The sequence below is a fragment of the Cheilinus undulatus genome, linkage group 2 (assembly GCF_018320785.1).
Source record: "Cheilinus undulatus linkage group 2, ASM1832078v1, whole genome shotgun sequence".
Classification (NCBI taxonomy): Eukaryota; Metazoa; Chordata; class Actinopteri; order Labriformes; family Labridae; genus Cheilinus; species Cheilinus undulatus.
This window is the reverse complement of record NC_054866.1, coordinates 11,978,907-12,000,283: the sequence shown is the minus strand read 5'-3', so window position 1 is coordinate 12,000,283 and position 21,377 is coordinate 11,978,907. Positions and strand designations below refer to the sequence as shown.

Sequence of the window (21,377 nt, the reverse complement as noted above, 5' to 3'; positions counted from 1 at the left end):
ATAAGATGCTATTGGTGTTAATGGTTCAGTTTTGTTTACATTTGTTTTTTAGAGCATTTGACGACATTGCAGCAAACATTAACTAGAGCTACAGTGGCTAGTAGTGGCAGACACCTGCATTACAGTTCAGACAGAGTGTCTAACTGGGATTGCTGGCCTAAACTAATTGAAAATATTAAGAATTGGTGTAACCGACCAGTAATTCTGGTGCTGACTGCTACGAGATAAGATGTTTAATCATTTAGCCAGCTAAGTCCATGCCGATCTCTTTTTCAAGTAATCTAGACTCTGAATAAATGATTGAATTCAAAACCTAAAATCATTTTTTAAATATATTAAGTGAAAATTGGATAAAAGGTTCAGAGACTGGAGCCATTTATACTTCTGAAGACAGGAGAGACTCATTGAATTTCATCTGATGAAGGTGTAACTTCAGAAGAAAAAGTTGATAACAGCATCTGAGTCACTTTATGACCTTTACCGTTGTACTTATATGCTGACGATAAAGGAATTAACCACGAGTTGTGTAATGAGGACTGTGGTTAACCAAAAAGAGCTGGCGGGTCCTGGGGAATACATGTTAACACTGCAGGGATGCATATTCATGAGTGGCAGCCCAGCCAGCATGGCTAACAGCTCTGATACAGTCAGAGGAGATCATTTACAGGGCTGGAGAGATGGGAGCACATTAGTCTATCACGATGTGATACATATGTATGAGTTTGCTTCAACAGTGAGGGGTAAAATGATACTGAATTTCAACTTTAAATGCCAAATCATGTTGTCTCGCAAAGGAATATCTTGCTGAGACTGTTGTACGGGAATTTTAAAAGGATGCAGGGTTATGTCACCCTTGTTGCTGCCGATGTAATGGCTAAGGGAGAATAATGTGGTTGGAATTTATGTTGAGTATTAAAGAATAATAAGAACACTGTCACTGCAAATGTTTGACCATAAGAAGAAAGTACGAATGAGATGACGTAAAAATCCTTGTTATCTGACCCAGTGTGTGACCGGCGTATTACCAATAGATTTGTTATGCAGCATGCTACATTGTTTGACCAGGGTGAGCGACTGTTAATGAGGAGTCGTGAGGATTCAAGAGGCCAGTCCTCAACTTCATATTCAGTTGTCTCAGATGTTTGGAGCCCTTTTGACCTTTAAATCCTTGATGCCTTTGGCTGCCAGTAATCTCTATTTACAGGTTCTGCATAAAAATACAGAATCTGAAGATAACAAGACTGGATTTTACAACTGATTTTGATTGTCTTTGTGCTTGTATTCTTGCTGCCGACTTCAGCATGCATTAGCTGTGCAAAGAAAAATAGTCTAAGAGCTTAAGAGATGAAACACTTTCCACCATAACTGAATAAAACAATCACTCGATCTGTCGCTCTTTATAAACTAGAATGAATTCATAACAAAAGCCATCCTATATTCACTGAAGCACAAGTCTTGGTTGTATTCTTTTATATATTATTCACAGACACCAAGCATTAATCCACCATGAGCAAAGCACTGGCAGCTCATAAATTTGTCTCAGAACTCAAACCCTTATACGAATGACTTGAAGTTTAACTTCAATAATTGTCAATATAAAGACATCTGCATGGATGTTCAGCTCAATCTCTGTTCTTAGATGTTGTTTCTTTAATTAAATTTCATTCTCACTACTCAGTTTGTTCACCAGACTTTAGAAAAGAGGCAATGTGTGGAAAAGGAAGCTTTCAGAGTATGTGCTCAACTGGCCAGCCACTGGCTTCACAGAAAATGGTGACCATTACTCCCAAGGGCAAAACTGTCATAGCCTAGATTGGCAACCCACACACTGTTAAAAGTGCAAAGATATCTCAGTCTGAAAATGGAGTATTAGGTTTTCCAAACAAATAGTATCAAGTTTTACAAAGAAATTGTATTTAGGCCAATAATCTCATGCTGTAGTTTGTTTAAGCATTTATTATGCAACATAATATGTTTTGTGTCAGGCTCCTTAATCACTCCTCATAGATTTTTACATACAGAATTTGAGGAGTGATAAGAAAACAGCTTAAACCCCCAGTCAGAGCCAACAGGTGGATTCTGGGGTGGAGGTGGGTTGAAAGCAAGAGCACAGTGCTTTCCAGGGCAGCAGTGATTGCAGCAGAGAAAGAGACCGGAAATCTTGCAGCTTAAATAGAATGATGCGACAATTTAGAATGATCATTTCCTTTTTTTTTTTTTTTTTTTTCAAATAAAGGACATTGGATTTTAGAAACAGAATACTCCATTTCCCCAAAATATAGAGAAAAATACTAAAAATAGATTAATTTTTAAAAATTACAGAAATATTTCCAATCAAATAAAGCCAAGTTTTCAAAACAAATACCACGTGTTCCTAACAAATAATACCAAGTTGTGCTACAATAAAATACAGTTGTTTCTTAAAAAACAAAACATACCAAGATTTCCTGAAAAATCCTGACTAATCATGTCAATATTTTTCGAATAACTTAATAAAAAATTTTGCTTGCTAGCTCTCTAAACAAACATTACCAAAACGTACCCACACATGATAATGTATTTCTTAAAAATCAAAATTAATCTCATTTAGAAATGATATCTGGAATTCCCAACAATAAAAACAGAGTTTTTCCTAAAAAAAAATATCTTTAAACTCTACCAAGTTTACCTAAGAAGGCACTGATATGCATAGCAAGTTTTCTGAACAAATATCATCAACACTTTCTAACAAATAACGCCAAGTTTTCACTGAATGAAATGCAAAGTATTCCTCAATAAATGATACCAAGTTTTAGATTTAAAAATATCAAGTTTCCCTGATGTGTGATATCGTTTTCCAGGCAAATGACCAAGTTTCCTGTTCAAATATCAAGGTCTTCATGCAAATGGGAAAAAGTTTTCAAACAAAAGAACAACAACCTTTTACAAAACATTGTTCATCCTAAATAACAACCAACAATGTTACAGAAAAAATACTTTGAATTACTTAATAAACCTGTTCTTTATTTTTCTTTATCCCTTCAAAAAATATACTGTTTCTAAATGTAACCCCCCTTCTTAAAACAGACTGTGTACAGCCATGCCAGGACCTGAATACAAGTTGGGATGCTGGAAAAGGTGCATTTGACCCCCTTTTAGCAAACATTATTAGGCAATTTCAAGCCAGAAGACTAACAGTGATGTCACTAATTCATGCATTTTTTGAGATGCACGATATGGAATTTCTAATTTGCTGATATCCATCCATTCATCAGTTTTCTACACCAATTATCCCATTCACATTTGGGGTTGTGGGGGGCTGGAGCCTATGTTACCTGTCATTGGGTAAGAGGCGTGGTGCACCCAGGAGTGGTCGGTAGTCAATCGCAGGTCTTGCATATAGAGACAAACAACCACCTACACCAATTTAGAGCCATCAAGTAAGCTAATGAGCATGTCTTTGGTGGTGGGAAAAAGCTGGAGTTCCTAGAGAGAACCCATGCATGCATGGGGGGAACATGCAAACTCAGAGAGGCCCTGAAAGGGAAGCAAATCAGGAACCTTCTTTATGTGAGGCACCAGCTTTAACCTCTGTGCCACACTGATATGCTGATACGTACAAATCATATTTATCCAATACTGATATTGATACCGAAAACGTTAGACCTTAAAACAGACTATTTTAAATTTAAGGAATGAGTACGAATAAAGAGAAAGACTTTAGCTGATCTGTTAGTCCTGCCTAAAACTACACTAACTAGTTTGTTTCTACAGCTCATGTTGGTTGTATTGATTTATATGAGGCCTACAATGGGCCATTGAATTGAGTCTATGAAGGGCCAAGTAATTTCTATGGGCAGCCTGTCCTCATGTTGGCAGCACAGGCCCTCATGAGTGGTTGATTTGAGATAACTCCTTCTTATTAGCTTAAATTGAGACTACTGGGCACTGCCTGTTCTGTAATGATCATTACATCCTCTCCTGTGTTGGACCTGGTGATCCAGCGTCAGCATTGTAATACAGCAGTGAAAATGGAGGTTCTCTCCTACCAGGAGATGTACAACACATAGAAGCGAAGTGGCAGGCAGCAGAACATCACAATTTAGTTCAATGATGACCTTTGTGATTTCACCGCTACACAAGATGGAGTGCATCCTTCCATCAGTCAGCCTGGCACACCATTGCAGGTTAATGATGTCCTGAACCCATTCAGCTCCTCGTGTATGTGTTGGATGGAGCGCTTTTTCAGCAGGAGTGATGAGGGCATTAAAGGAGCGTCCACCTCTAGTAATCGCTGCACTGTCTTGATGGGGTGCCACCCACATGTCAACCCCGCCTCCAACGCATGTCTGCAGCGCATCCAATCACTGATAAAGAAATACATCGCTGCTGCTGACTTAATGAAATGGGCTCCATGTATTGACAGATTGAGACATGCCCATGAGTCATTATCACAGAGTGGATGGATACGCTTCAAATAATGCACGAGGTTGCAGAAGGGCAGTTGGGGTGGCGATGGGGAGGGTAAGAGGTGGAGCAGTGATCGAGCCAGACCATCAGTTGCAGAGATTCCCTGGGGAGTCATTGCATCCGCTTAACGCGATCGAAACCCAAGGCTGTGAGCGCTAATGCTTTGACACTAAGTGATTAGCTACATACTCCTCATGGAAACTTGAATCAAAACTAAACACGGTTAATCCTCTAATCAATACGAAGGGAACATGACACCCTGCTCTGACAAATTTGTCTGCAGAGCACTCTGAAGTTGGAGTAGACGTTCTCTTTCCTGAGAGTCTTCAAGCATTTGTCAGCTTACATCACACCAATAAGAAGTACTTTAACTCGCTGATTGATCTGTGAAGTGCTAGTCTGGGTCTCAGCATCCAGGCTTCAGGGGGTTATCAATCGGAGGTCTAGAGAAATCTGCAAGCTCACACATACACCTTTTAAACTAAACAAAAAGAAACCACCTGAGCAGCTCTCCAGGTGACCTCAATTTTAAAAGCAAACACCTTTGTTGGCTACTTAAAGCACTCAGTAAATGGCATTCGACGACCCCTCTTTGTAAAAGGAGCGAGGTCAGAATGCAGGTGTCTTATAAAAAGCCAGTCAAACTTTGGCTCAGCATGACACGAAAAGATGCAAGAGCTTTTTGATATTTGGAGGCCATGCCAACAAGAATCAAACACACCGTGTTCAGTTTCATGTGTTAACAAACAGAAGGAACTGCTTGAACAAGATTGTTGTGTTTGCCTTTTAAAGACCTGTGCTGAAATTCAAATACCATGACCTTTAGCTGCTGTGTCACACGAGGAAAAAGGAGCAGGGAGAGCGTGTTAACTGGCTCCAAGGCAGACCAGACTAAATTCTATGATTTTTACACTCTCCGTAAGAAAGCCTCAAACCTTGAACTTTGTTGCATCAGCACAGGAATGAATGTTGTAGAGGGGGAACCTCCGACTTTATGACACTGATTCCATTCATACCTAGTATTAGAATTTAATAGGATAGTGCTTGACCTCATGCACCTACACCTGGCCAATGTGAATATTTAAACTAACAGTTTAGCCAGTGCTGACGCTGTTTTTTTCCTCAGTGCTTCACCAGGTGTAAAGCCCACTTCAAACCAAGGATTTGCTATGAGACGGGGTGAAACTACTCGCAACAGGTGACATTCTGAAAGCGTACGGATTGCTCCAGCAATGCTCAAGTTCAAACATAGCCTAGTTTGAACTTAAGTTGATTACTTACAACAAAACCTCAGGCAACATAGGACTGCTTTATAACTTAAATATCACACCTAACACCTATTAGGTGTGAAATATGCATTGTAAATGGCTTGATAACTAGGAGGATGATGGGGGCAGAGGATTTACTGGCTGTTTGGTGTCACTGAGATTTTTTTTCCGTCATCAGTTACACTGTCGTTTTCTGTGATCAGAGATATATTAATTGTTATATTAACTTATGTTATTGACATTTTCACCACTCAGTGTCAGTGTTGTTCATTAATACTGGGTATAGCTTTAGGGCAAGGGTGGGAAACTGACGGCCCCCCCTTCAATACGTCCGTCCCAAGTCCGTTTCAAAAAGCAAATAATTATAAACTTTAACAAAACAGGACAAAATGCAACACATATATATATATGTATATATAGAGAGAGATGTTGGAATAAGGTTGCTTTAAACATGTGAAAACACTGAGATCTATGTTGACTCAATTAAGATTTAGACCGTTAGAAAGTTTTTCACCTCTTTCCATTTGAGCAGGGCTAAAATAGGGACCCACCACATCACCGGTCCCTATGGGGAATAACCCTGCCCCCCTGATGTTACAACAGTGTAAAATCACAGTTCATCAGTTCACCTTCACTAGTGACAACTGCAGACCTATCAGCATTCTCCCTGTACTCAGCAAACTGTTGGAAAAGACTGTGCTCAGTCAAACACTTGAATATTTTTCTCTGAATCAACACGCTTACAAAGAAGGTCACTCTACATGTACAGGACCGAATCAAATGACTGATTAATGGAAAAATCAGACTGACAAGAAAAATATAGTTGGCAGTGTATTACTTGATTTTAGTGCAGCTTTCAATATTGTGGACCATGAACTTCTACCAAACAAATTAATTGCTTATGGCTTCTGTGAAAATGCTATTGGTTGGTTAAATAGTTGCCTGTCTCATAGAAAACGATGTGTTTAATGGGTATTTTTCCATGTTTAATAATTTAGAATGTGGGGTCTCCTTGGCCTGCTATTATTTTCAATTTTCACAAATGACCTGCCCTTGGCTTTGAATCAGACCAATGTGACCATGTACGCAGATGATTCTACTTTACACTCTGCTACAAAAAATAGTAATGATAAACTCTATTTTGCAGAAAGAACTACATCTTGTGTCTACATGTCTAAATGCGTTGATAATAACTGACTTATATCAAATATATCCAAAACTAAATGTATAGTCTTCGGGTCTCACCATGCATTGAGAAAAGATGTACAACTTTCATTGTCAATGAATTAAATAGCAATAGAACAAGTTTCTAATGTGAAGCTTCTAGGTGTTACCCTTGATAATAAACTGTCATGGACAGTAAAAGAAGTGCAAGTAAAAGACACGCTTACTTCCTAAATAATCATTCTGTTAAAATTGCAACTCAAGCACTAGCATTATCACATTTAGATTACTGCTCTGCAGTCTGGTCATATGCATAAAAAAAAGACATTCGAAAGCTACAACTTGTGCAAAATAGAGCTGCATGCATGGTCCTCTGTTACCCTTTTAGAGCTAATGTAGATTTATTCGTTTGTTTATTTGTTTAAAAGGATCCCCATTAGTTAAGGTAGCAGCTAGTCTTTCTGGGGTCCATCATCAGCCAACATTACATAACATATTCAAAATAAATGAGACATTTTAGTCCTCATACAATCCTATTCACCCAAAGGCAAAATCCCTATCAACACTTCCCCAAACACCAACTACGGTAGATTCCCTATGAGGTAAGTAGAGGAAACAGTGAAGTACAATTTGATACATATAACCTTTTCCTTTGCAAGAATATCTCCCAGGCAATACTTTCCACTCAAACACCCAGTTAATGAAAATGAACATGACATTATTACAGACACTTAAGAATCAGCAGAGAATTTAGATGATATGCATCACAGGCTTCAATGGCTTAAAGTCGAAGACAGGCTTAATTATAATTTTATCTCCTTTTTTTGAAAAAAAATTTGTTTATTAAAGAAATTGAGCTGTCTACATTCTAAGTTGGTAAATGTTGATGAAATTCATGGTCGTGATACGAGACAGGTTGCAAAAGGACTTTTTGCTTTGCCTTGAGCTAAAACGTGTCTGCTACAGAAATCTGTCATGTACAGGGCAGTCACTGACTGGAATAAACTACCTGATAATATCAGAATATCTAGTACGCTGGGTGTATTTAAAAATGACTTAAAAGTAGCTGGTTGATAAATGTATGACATTTTTTATAGATGTAAAAATTTGCATGTACATAAAGACATGTAATATGTTTAATCTAATCCTAATATAAATGAAAATGTGAATAATGCAAAGTGTTTAAGTTATGATAATAATTGGGTAAACAGATGAAGGTTGGATTTAAAAAATGTGTCAAAATTCATGACATTTTTTGGTACTTTTCAATTTTGTAACTGTTTGTTTGCTTTTTTTTTTGCTCTTAACAAGCTACTTTGCTGTTGATTTTTTTTTATTATTATTATTATATTTTAAATGTTTAAGGCATACTTGGTATCATCTACGATTATCCATAAACTTATGTGTTTGCTGTGTCTTGAGTAGGAGTGGTGAGGTAGGGATAAAACTGTATGTATGTTTTACTTCATTTAATATTGTATGTACTATTTGTATGTAAACTATTTCATGTTCTGGACCCTAGGAAGAATAGCTGTGGCTCTGTGCCAGTGCTAATGGGGATCCCAATAAACAATAAAACAAGAATCTCAGTATAGTCTGTTGTTAGCTGATTTCACTGTCTTTATTGAAATTTAACAGCCAGTTGCTGTGTCTTTGTTCATTGTGAGACTTCCATCTCTCTTCTCTGGCACAGAGCCAGGCTGCTGTGCTCTGGCCATAGTTCACTGTAAGGTCAGGGAGCAGGCTAAATGCTGGAGTGCTTATCAATTTTTCACTTGAAGCAGACACAGCAGGAACAAATACCTGCTGAAGGTGTGTTTTAATCCATTTTTCACTAGTCTTCAGTCGTGGATGATTAAAAGAAGCAGGCTGAGACTGTTTCTCTCTCTACAAGCAGCCAAAGTTCGATCCATCCTGCCTGTTAGCACAGAGATGCTAAAGTTTAGAAGAATATAAATATGCTAGTCCTCTGAAGTCTGTCACAATAAAATCCTTTAATGTTAATCAACATTGAGGACTTATTTTGAAAAGCAACATCAGGAAATAGAGTGTTTTGAGCAGCAAATGATATACGGGATAAAGAATACCTGTAGTGTTAAATACAGGATGAGAAAACAAAGGTTATACCTTAGCTCTAAAATGTATCTATATTTGTTATGACATAAATGTGATCGTTTCTCTGGTGGCTTAGAAAAAGAGAATTGTAACATAGAAGAGCAGATAGATAATTCCTCCATTCAGGTTGAAGCATTTTTTTTTAATTCCAGGGGGTCGTATTTCTTGTGAGTGGGTGTGGCTTTAGCTCATTAACCAACAGATTTTACTGCCTCATTTTTCATGATTTAAGGCTTCTCTCTATAAACTTGTAAATGTTTCTCCTGACTGAAATTTGAACTGGTGGTTCACAACACGGTAGCCTGTCATACAACAAAACTAAATACAGATTTTTTTTCTCACTTTAACTAGTTTCAGTGTAGGGTTTAGAGTTGACTTTACACCATAACTAAAGCCATAGCTAGTGCAACAAGCAGTTGAAACCCAGGCTGCAACTGGAGTAGATGATGCAGTTTTCATAGAATGCTCTGATGGTCTCTCAATTTAAAGTCACTTCAGTTTTAACTCTGAGAGATCTATGGAGCTGTGGGCGGCTAAAAATGGCTATCAAACCAAATTATTTAATAGCTTTTAATGGTTTATCCAATCAAAATGCTTGAAACCTGTGTGAAAGCTGAGATGACCACAAAGATCTCATTATGTACACAAGCATCAGAGCCCAATCGTGTTCTGCTACTCTGATTGGTTACAAGGATCCATGTTGTTTCAGCCTCTCACCCAACAGGCAGTGTTTCTAGATGCTTTGTTCCACCCCTGTTTCATGTTTGGTTAAAATCTTTGAGCCCTGGCCTGTAGTTTGTCAGTTTTCCACCATAAAAACAGCTTTATTTTGACATTTGAAAAAAAAAAAAACAACAACAAGAAACACTGACAACAGTTGCAACCATTTCATTTGCAGGTTATTAATTCTATACTGTGCTGTTCATTGCATGATAAATATCTCTATGGTCAGCAAATGAAATATAGAAGAACACCTACTTTTCAGTGGAAAAAAAAAAGGATAATGTGATTTTTTTTTTTAAAAATGGTTGCAATTTGCCAGAAAAACATCAGATAACAGCAAAAAAATTTATATGGTAGCCCAAAACATCAAATTACAAATTTCTAAATTTAAAAAAGTAAACTTTCTTGGGTTATGCCCCAGTTAAAAGTAACAAAACACAAAATTTCAACCAGCATTTCTGATAATTCATCCATTCTCAGACCTATAACAAGTTGGAAGTTGCAAGTTGTCCTGATTAAAATGATGTTTGCCACTTGATGTTGACGGCCAGAAGATTAAAAGAAGACATTATGAATGCAGATGAGTCAAGCGTGCCCAAAACTAGTCTAGGTCTTTAAGGGTTAATATGGCACATTAACTGTTGTTTCTTGATCAGGCTGTATGATTCCTGGTCATTACTAATGCTTTTGTCCTCGTAGCATGGGAGTGGAATTTGACAGAACATTAAAGCACAAAAATGCTTTGCTAACCCAGTCTTGTTATAGTTAAGATCCTCTCTGAGAACCCATGGACAAATTTGGCTACTAAAGTCATGAATTTGTCATGTATCTGCAGGTATCTATCACCGTATGTCCTGCTTATGTGCACAGCTCATGGGGGGGACTGGAGAGTTTATCAGAGATACAGAGGCAATCATTTCCCAAATTCACAACACAATTTTATCTCATGATTTAGTAGCTCTGAATGAATATTAGTGGCTGTTTATAGCCTATTAAAAAGATATTTTCATTTTCCATTTGTCTGCTTGCAGCATTGAAAAGCCAGCTGTTTACAATATGACAAACTGAATCACAAGAAACACCATCAGACGGCCTGATTCAAGCTGATTCCACTGAAACGATGACTGCACTCTGTCTTCACAACCCAACCTGATATCGTGGGCAATGCATGTTGGCGCTGTGGTGCGCTCTGCAGTGCCTCCTCAGCCTCATTTGGAGTCATAAAACCAGACTTGACTAGACTTAAAGCCTATTTAAGTTGTAATTTATGACACTAACAAGTGAAAGTGGAGGACAAAAAGTCTCAGTATCCCTCCTATTCAGGTGCCGGTGCTGTATTGTCTTTATTACTTTAAATAAAAAGTGCTGCAGTCCCTGAAGCTTTCCTTTAACCTCTGCTTTGGGTGCAATAGATGTGCTGCAACTAAATTAATAGAATGTATAACTCATATGTTTCTGTGATAGCCACTTGCTTGTATTTTTGCATTTTCACAAATGAGCTGAGTTAAAGGCCACTGAATCATTTTTGTTCCTCATATTAAATTAATTACAGGGGTGGAGGGATGCCGCTATCAGACCTGTACAGGCTAATATAATCAGGTTGTGTGACGGCTGAAAGGTGAACGCCGGAGCTCGGCTGCCCTTTACTGCTGGCTGCCGGTCAGCAGGACTATCTTCCTCTGCCATTTCACTGCCAATTAAGTCGAACGTCGCAGGTTTGACTTGAGGCTCTAAGGATGGCGGAGGCGCTGTAACAGCTGATTAATCTCTGACCAGGAAACAGTGTGCCACAGCTACCAGGCTGGCGGGTGCCACCTCATAATGGGTAGGTGCTGCAATCTGAGCAGGCCCCGGTGGGGGGGGGGACACAGTTGTAATTAAAATGATCTCTGTAGGAAATTAAACCCTGATTGATAAGGTCAACAAAAAAGGCCATGATGAATACATCAGCATAATGAAAAGTAAACGCAGTAGAGACAGTTAGCCATTACTGCGACCAACAGGCAATTACAGCAACACAGTAAACCGGGAGCACATGCCAGCTCTCACACGCCCAGAGATGTCCATCAGCGGCTTGCTGTGAATTATCCGGAAACATCCCCAGCCTGCCCACATGGAAGGATGTGTCTGAGCTCTCTTATGTTTTTTTCTCCCCATGGTTGCAGTGATCCGTGCCTTCTTTGAACCTCGGAGATCTTTGCAAACTTTAATCTTCTTTGCACTGAGTGCTCTGGCTTCGTGCTTCACAGAGCAAGCTGACAGGAATCATCTGCCTGGAGAGGACTTTATTAAATATAAAAGCTTCTAAGGAGATTTCTCATCTGGATACAGTCCTCAAGTTTCTCACATTGATTTTGACCTGAGCTCTGTTAGACTAAAGGGTAAAACGTGAAGTCTGCACGCTAAAAGAGCTGCCATTAAGCAGTCTTATTTTAACTTTTAATATCCAAAGTAGCTCAGCTAATATGGAGAGCTTTTATCTATTCAGTCACATGGATATTAAAGGTGAGTGCTGATGTCTTCATATGTTCTTTAACAGAGTTTGAGCATGAACAAAAGGTTTAACCTCAGACGTCAGTAATCATTTATAAAAGTATCAAACTACAAAATCTGTCAATTCCTAGAGTACCAGCACTATAGGCTCCTGAGACCTAAGCTTTAGTTCTGGAAGCATTTTTAGTTTCTCCCATTTGTTTGGTATAAGTAGGATCTGATAGTTTAAAACATCAGCCTGGCCTTTGAACAGGAATTTCTTGGAAATCTTCCACGCACATTCCCAATAATTTCAAGGAAATTATCTCAAATTTCTTAAACATATTTATAAAGTATTCCATAAAAAGTACCCTAAAGTTTCTCTAGGAGTGGCCAAATGAATCAGTGAAGCTTTATCATAAAACTTTTTTTAACAGTAAAAATGTTTGAAAAAAAAAAAAAAAAAACATCCCTGTGAATCCCTAAAAATTCCCCATATTTGATAGCAAATACCCCAAAAATTCCATAGGAAATTCCTAAAAATCCACAAAAACATTCTCTAAATTTTTCACGACAAAGACGAAACATCCAAACATTCAAACAAAACAAAATTTCCATGAGAATTCTTCAGCATTCTAAGGAACAACCCCCACCTCCAAATTCCCAATCAAATTCCCCCAAAAATTCAAAATCAATTTTCCTCTATCTCCATAAAAAGACCTGAAAGTTTCCAAACAAATTTTTCCTAACATCCCCACAATGTTAATATATTCCCATGTTGCCTAAAGAAAAATTCAAAGCAAATTTCCCCCCAAACTTTCAATCCAACTCTACAAAATGTAAAAATATTTACACTGAATTTCCATGAGAATACTTGAAAATTTCCAAGCAAATTCCCTGAAATATCCAAATAGCATATTGTCCAAAATTTTAAGCAAATTCCTTCAACTTTGGTGGACATTCTGGACAAATACCTCAAAAAATCTAAAGCAGAGATTTTAAGTATGTTGTAACTAAGTTAAAATGTTATGTCCTTATATGTGGCCACAGGGTCTTGGGAGGATATATACCAACTGGTTACTCCAAAGTTATTTTAAGCATCTAGTTCAACGGTTTGCCATGTTGTTTTCGGTTAGACCTGTGACCCAATAGAAAGAGGCGTACTACAACAGAGAGAAGGGTCTGGAAAACACCAGGTTATCAAAGGTAACTGGTCTGTGCCTCATGCCATTTCTTCAGCTCTAAAATGAACTGATTTTGAATCATTTTCTTCCAAAAGAGTGGAATTCTGAGGGTGAATTCACAGTAAATTTCATTATGATGCTTTATTGATGTTACACCACAACACATTCATGATACCATAACAGCCTGTTCATTAAGAGAGCATTTCAGCATTATAGGAGTGTGAACGGGAGCTCCAAATACATAATTAAGACAGGTACAAACACATACAGAACTGTGCTCCCCTGCTGGCTCCACCAATCCCATTTTCACCTCAGTAACACATCTGTTGCAAGCTCCACAGGAAGCACAGAGGTAGAATCACTTCATTCCCAAATTAAGCCTCTGCGACATTCACAGTGAAGGCAACACTTTACATGGGTGTTAATATCACTGCTTAAAAAGCACTGTGAACTGGGATTAAGATAGCTGACAGGAGATGTTAAGACTTTAAATGTAGAGAGACTAATAAAAAGTCAACAATACATCTTATTAAAGACTCAGACTGCAAAACTTATCCAATATCTTCCCTTTTAACAAATCTGGTTCTGAAGTTTTCCAGAAAATTTCCAGTTAATCTCCATCCAAAACTTTTCTGACCTGCTTTTTCACACTTGTCCCTCACATTGGCACTCATTTCTCAAACTTACAGAGAAACCAACGTAGATTTGGGTGTCGAAATCATTGTACAACAAGGCCTAGTGTGATTTATGAAACAGTGAAACAGATTTATGGACAGTGAGTGTGGGATGCAGCATGGTGTGATGCAATGTCTTAAGGTCACATGCTGCCAGGACATGGTTTTAAGTGCAACTCAAGTGAGTATCGAACTGAAATCCTCATCTCTGTTAAGTAATGAAGAAAAGGAACAAAACAGAACTTGAAAAAGCATGTGTATTGTAAAGAGGTGAGAAGTAAAGGAATATGTTCAGGTTTTTATGCAATCAAAGCAAAGAACATGCAACAGGAGGGCTGAAGAACTCACTTCAATGAAAACTTTGTGTGCTTGTGTAAAATACAAGTAGTTCATTACTCAGTCAGGGCTCAGAGCAAGTGAAACAGGGCTACTGCTAGAACTCTTGGGTCCCGTCTACAGCCGCTCTCGGACAGTGACCTCCTGCCCTCTACCGCGCTCGCTACGGAGCTCCTTCTACCTTCTTCTCATCTCGGAGCAGCGTCCAGAGGACATGCAGTGAAAACTAAACCCTGCACTTCCCTGTCGACTTAAAATCACCTCATGTCCTCTAGGATGTAATTGAAAATCATGACTTGGCCTGAAAATAATTCACCTGTTGCCTCCTGTTTGGCCTTTTGTGGCTGCTATGTTATGGATTTAGTTTCTTGAGATTATGAGCTCTTTGTAGCCCTGGGCGGGGTGAGATAAAGCCGGATCACACTGTGCTTTTTTTGAGGTGTGCTGAGAGTGGAATAACCTTACAATTCAGAGGCCGCCCTGTGTGACCGCAGGTGTTTGAGTGAATGTGTAAAATGGAGTATGTAAGCCTGTGCATGAGTGTTTACATGTCGTGCTGCTTTTGTGGCTCACGGCAGGTCACACATTCTGGCCTTGACTCCATTGCCTGGAGCCCGCTGATGCGTGTGTCACTGTTTGTGTGTTTGGTAGCACTCAGAGGCTGGGAAGGGGGGTGTTCAGTGGTAGGATAGAGGAGCAGTGTTGCAGCAGGACCCCACAGCCTCTGAGCCCAACAAATCCAAAGCAGCGTTTGCAGGCGCTGCCCTGCGAAACCACCCAGCAAGCTCTCAGACCACAGCAAACAACACACACAAACCTTTAGGCTCAAAGGTTTGTAGACAAACAGAACAGATCATAATGGTGTGTTTGTAGTTGTGCACCGCTCAGATGAAAAAATGGAAACATCGAGGGGAGGAATGTCCTGCCACACATATCAAAGTCGGATTTTCTTTGCACCTCAGTGAACAATGGCATTTTTGTTTTGACATTTCTCTCCTTTCTACCTCTCCACATTATCCCTGCAGCAAAATGATAGAGCCCAGACAAAGGTCAGGCTTTTATCATGAGCTTGTTTTCAAGCCACCTTGGACCAAGGGCAAACAACCCCTCCTGAGTCATAGTGCATGAGCAAATAAGAGCTGGAGGAATAGAGGAAAAAGTAGAGAAAAATACAGATTGAGTTGTGTTGTAAAGTTAGTGTATTTACTGTACAGTTAAGTCAAACTCAGTTGTAGCTGGATTAGGGAATCACACTGGACTTCTGTCCTTGTCTAAGCACTGGAGGAGAAGTAGTTAACTGACTGAAGTATGCCCAGGTCCATGAGGTAACATTTCCCCTTTCAGCTTAGATTACACATAGTTCTGGTTGACCTTGTTAACAAGTCACCAGGCAGCTACAGTAAGTGGTTGTATGTCAAATGCACAGTCAATAATTTATTTCAGTCAGGAGAAACCATTATGATTTGCAACTGTAGATTTTCCTCTTTATTAGCAGTTCTTAATTTTGCCCTGATTGCTGTTATTTACATTTGGCCGTGTGGTTCTCCTGGGATCCCCCTGCCCTTCCACGAGCCTACGTGGAAAGCATCAAGCAGGAACAGATCACATTCTTGCCTTTCCTGTGCCTACAAGGAAAGCCTGAGGCAGAGAGAGAGGCAGCAAAAAACCCAAAGCAGAGAAAGTACCAATGACAACAGAATGACACTGATTAAGTCAGAACTAGAATAAAGGAGGAGCTGGGGTGGAGGAGGGTCACAAAAAGCAGACTGTAGAGGGAGCAGCAAATCTTAGCCAGGCTAGAGCAGTTTAAATATGGCAGCATGATTGGGATTAGCCAACAGCGTGCTCAGGATGAATTGGCTGGCCAGCAGCTGATTAAGGCTTGAGTGAGCTTAGCTGATTTTAAGTATGGTAGCGCTTGACTCTGTGGCCTATCTGAACTAGCACTTTAAGCTTGATTTTTTGATAAGAGTGAGGGTAACACTACACCTCCAACTCAGTGGTTTCCAAAAGATGGGTCATGAGACATTATGAGATTCCTTCCTAGAAATAGGGTTAGGTAACTGAAGTATGACTGTGATTAAAAAACAAAAACAAAAAAAAAACAGGAAAATAGCTGTATGTTCAAATAAATCCCTGGAAGTAGAAAAAGTGGGGGATCGTTTAATGTCACTAAATGATGATATAAAGTTAAGGAGTAAATGCTGTCCCTTGGTATGTGTCATGTGGATGACATTGGGTCAAAGAAAAATCTGATATGCTAGTCTTGTGGTCTCTGGGCGTCATGGATGCATTATTACTATTGTTTGTGATTCTTGATGCACATAATTGGGCCTAACGTTTGACGATGAGCTGTGACTTTGCATTCGGGCCAAAATCAGTCTGAATATGTGTAGTCTGAGCCGGCCACAACAATAAAGTTTTCCCAGCCAGACTCACCATTTAACAAATGTTGACTCGGTAATGGACAACAGACCCAGAAATATGTCCCCAAACTATCTCAGTCGCCCCCTAGTGGCCACAGAGGTACGTTTTTTTAAATGAAAGGCTGCAGCCAGACTACTCACCAAGTCTTCAAAAAGATCACACATCACACCTATCTGTATTCTCTCTACTGGCTTCCCATACATTTCAGAATCCATTTTAAGATTCTTATGTTTACGTTTAAAGCCCTGCATGGTCAGGCACCAGCCTACATTACGGAGCTCTTAAAACCTTACAATCCCAGCAGGCCTCTTCGGTCCTCTGATCAGGGTCTTCTGGTTGCTCCACACTCCAGACTAAAAACTAAAGGAGACTGTGCATTTAAGGTCATCGCTCCAATTCCAACCTGGACCGCTCTTCCAAAAAGCAATTTAAGACCTACTTATTTGGTCTGGCCTTTACTTAATCTGTTTTGTGTACTGTCTATTCTCATTTTGTACCTTTGCATTAACTGCTTGTGTTTCTTTTATCTCTTTGTAAAGCACTTTGTGACCTTGCTGTTCTTGAAAGGTACTATACAAATAAACTTATTTCCTCCGCCAAGGAGGTTATGTGATTGGGTGGGTTTGTCAGTTTGTCAGTTAGTTTGTTAGTTAGTTTGTTAGCAACATAACTCAAAAAGTTGTGGACAGATTTGATTAAATTTTCAGGAAATGTCAGAAATGGCATAAGGAAGAACTGATTATATTTTGGGAGTGATCCGAATCACCATCTGGATCCAGGAATTTTCTGAAGGATTCTGTACTATTGGGAGATGGGGCTAATGGCGGAGCTCTGCACTGTTACCATTTTACACCAGGAGATGGCGGACACGAGTAACTTCATTCCCCCCAGCATTTTGGCTGTTTCCATTCAAAGTTTTGGAGTTTATAGATTTTGAAAGATGCACGTCCGGTCGAGGATAAGAGTCGGAGCATAACAGAGAGAAAGACAGCGAATTGTAGCGAGAGTACTCACAATGCTGGGAGGAATAGAGGAATATTCACCCTCTGCCATGACTTTTAGTCGTCCAGTGAGACCATGGGTGAGATTGTCAGTGCATCTGTTGGCACCAAGCAGGCAATGTTTCCACCATAACAGTCCACCCGTAGAGAAGCCAAAGCTTTGCCTCACTGTGTCTCCACCCCACCAGGGTGGGAGTAATCGGCAAATGCCGTGGTGGGGGGCACATGGGGACGGATTCAGGAATTTATAACAGGATTCTTCACTATTGGGAGATAGGGCTAATGGTGGAGGTCTGCACTCTTTTCTAGTGCTTTTCTAGTTATTATTATTATTATTAAATGCAAATATATTCTAAAAGAAAATAACCATTTTTCAATATATATTTATAAAACCAAAATATATTTAGTTTAGTTTACTTGAAAGTCTGGCCCCCATAGTGCCCGTCAAGAAGAAAGATGGCCCTTGTACAAATATATAGATGATCCCTGATTTAAAGCTTTGCTGGTCTTAAAACACACACAGACACTGGGACTTCACAAGAGCGTTAACACTTTTAGTATGTCCACTCAGTGCTATATAAGCAATACATGGAGATGACTTCTATTCTGTTTCTTGCTTTCTTACAGTAGCTTGACACAACAGATTGACTTTTTCACTTATCCATGGCATAGGATATCTTTCACATCCATCTGAACAACACCCCATAGACTGTGTTTAGGAATGGCTGAACCTTTCAGAAATGATTACTTAACAACTAACAAGCAGCTGTTGTCATGTCATCACTATCAGTGGAGTCAGGTGGTAAATTAAACTCTAACTAAAGTCAGTCGGACGAAGAGCAAAAACGTGGCGTCCATCAAGAAAATCTTTCAGTGCAGTTTTTTTTTCCTATTCTTTTAATGAAGAAACGTCCAATTCTGATAAAACTGCCACTACATTTTCATCCACGCTAATCTCCTCAGTGCCTCTTTCTCCTTAAATGACACTGATTGGTCCAGTCATTCTCCAGGTGGGATAAAGCACTTCAGCTTGAAGCTTTGGAAAACAGACGCTTTGGAAGCTGGATGGCAGCCATGGAATCTGGCCAACCCATCAGCTTTGTAAGGTTATTCCGACACTATAAAATAGTTTGTCCTTTTTTATGAAGTTGTATTCTCTTCTGTTGGTCTTATACCAGGAAAGTCCTGATGGCACGTTTGCATAGCTGTCTGCAGTATCGTATGCTTACACCACCTAAAGGGCAGTGAAGGTCCTTGGTCTCTTGCACTGTTATTTTAGGTGCCATGTGCTAAAAGTTGAGAACCCATGCTCTAGCAGGTGATAACCAAAGGCAGATGACAACACTACTCCTGCTGCACTTAACATTTATGCCGTTCTACATCTGGGTCAGAGCCCAGCATGGACTCTGTGGTCGAGTATGGTCCCGTTGAGGCAAAGATGCAAGAAAAAAATCAATCTTTAACTGCATTATCTGGCTGTTAGTCCATTTTCAAGAAGAGTACCATGTTTAGATGCATAGTAAAAGTCCAGTTTTAGTTGGACTGACACAATAGTTTGACTTCTTCTAACTGCTGTGTAAGTGACTGTGGTGTATTCTTTCTGTATAGCACGTGCGGCTTTTAGACATAGAGACTTAACCCACAGAGATAGGAGAAAGAGTCACTCTGCTACCCCATCATGCACGCATACCACCACTGCCACAGTCGCCCCTGGGGGAAAGCAAAGTAAGCGAGGGATGTAGGAGTGTTATGCATGAAGGTACAGAGCACAAAAAAAAAAAAAAAAGAAAACAACCACCCAAATGACCAAGAGTGGATGTATAGAAGCTGAAAATGCGCTTTTGGTGCCATTACCCCCAGCTTTCATGACCCCTCTTTATCAAATGGCTTCACAGTCACAAATGTTCCCTCTGTGAGTCATTTGAGAGCCATTATCCTGGTCCATTATTGTATGTGCAATTTGAGGCATGGCATTTACAGCCTCCAGCTTTTTTTTCCCCCCACGCACCCGGAGCACGTAAAGAGGTACACCTACACAGCAAAGTCCTGACACATGGATCCTAAATGGTGGAAATGTACTGAACATCAAACGCCTGGAGCGTGATTGTTGAAAAGCTATTGAGGATACATCACACTATGACAACTGCATGGGTGTATTGATCCAGAAATCCTAATACTTAAAACTATTTTGAGCTGTTTCTAATCACTCATCAGGACAGTTACAAACATTAAGTACATTAGTCACCTGTAATGATGGCTTAGACACTCTCTGAGGTCATAAAACCCACCTGTCCTTCAGCTGTTAGTTCACAGTCATTGGTCATCCAACACTTAGAGATGTGGGATATCCAGAACTTCATCAATGATATTCTTTCTCACAGTCAGTCCATAAACCGACACAAACAGACCTATTAAAGACACAATTATGGTTATGTCACCCACTACAGTAGATGGTGTTAACTTAAGGCTACTTTTTTGCAGATAATTACATTTAAGATGTATTAAAGAGCCATGAAAGTAACAGAAAGTACCATAATAGAATTAGCACAAATGTCAGTGTCTTTATGAAGTAGGCAGAGTCATCTTGAGGGCACTCACAGATAGAGAAACTTAAAAAAAACTGTACTAAAAGTGGCATTTCTCCATACAGTCTGAGCCTACAGTAGCCTCAATGCCTAAATAGCTGATCATGTGAATCTCTTGTTTTCATTATGAGACAATACCATGGGACATGCTGTTTTAGGCTTCCCAAAATGATCTGAAAGCATATAATACTGATTTTGTGACAACATTTTCAATCTAGTGAGTAACATATCCCAGACAGGACCAAGCAGGAGAGACTGATAGATGTCAAGATCTATAAAAGTGGATGAAAACCAGACACAGAGCTATAGATGTGAGAACCCTCGAGGCCTGTCCCAACCAATTATTTGTCTATATAATCTTGAAGCGTGTGTTGTCACCACCACTAAATCTGAGCCTCCCTGATCATGAAGGGTATTTATGAGAGGTGCTGGCAAAAATCGAATCACGTCAGAATCACAAGTATTAATTTCTATGATCCTGAGTCGTTTCAGCAGAGTTTGAGCTCATTGAGCCTGCTGCTGGTGTTTTAGCCATGCACCATTCATTGTCACATGGCAGCATCTTGAGTGACTCAGCCCGTCCCATTTTCACTAGAGAAAAGTGTCAAGACTCACTGTGGACTCTCCAATCCTCTGGTACAAGGATTTCTGAGGTGATGTGTATACTCAGAGTGCTGAACAAAAGTAATGGATCCGGCTTCACACCATTCATATCCAGCTGAAATTGCGATAAACAGAACAACAGCCAACAACTGCTGACTGACACAGACAAAATACAAAAGGATCTACTGCTGGTATCATGTCAAAGACCAGTGTTATGGTTTAACAAATGAAGATGATGCGATGTATGTGGGTTAAATGGGTTGCATCTTTCACTGGCAAGTTCAACTGTGTACCATATCATATAAAAAATTCATCTTTTAAAGCCCCCCCCCCCCCCCCCCTTTATTTTAATTATTGGTGATAAAGTGAAAATGCA

General features: G+C 39.5%; 1 protein-coding gene across 1 annotated transcript in view; it reads right to left on the bottom strand.

The window, feature by feature from the left end:
* LOC121522310 (calsyntenin-2-like) overlaps positions 1 to 3,378 on the bottom strand; it is a 347,129-nt gene extending 343,751 nt beyond the window's left edge. The window contains exon 1 of the mRNA XM_041806529.1: positions 3,315 to 3,378. Coding sequence (XP_041662463.1) covers positions 3,315 to 3,378 — 64 coding nt within the window. The remainder of the gene's footprint in view (positions 1 to 3,314) is intronic.
* Positions 3,379 to 21,377: the final 17,999 nt, after the last annotated feature.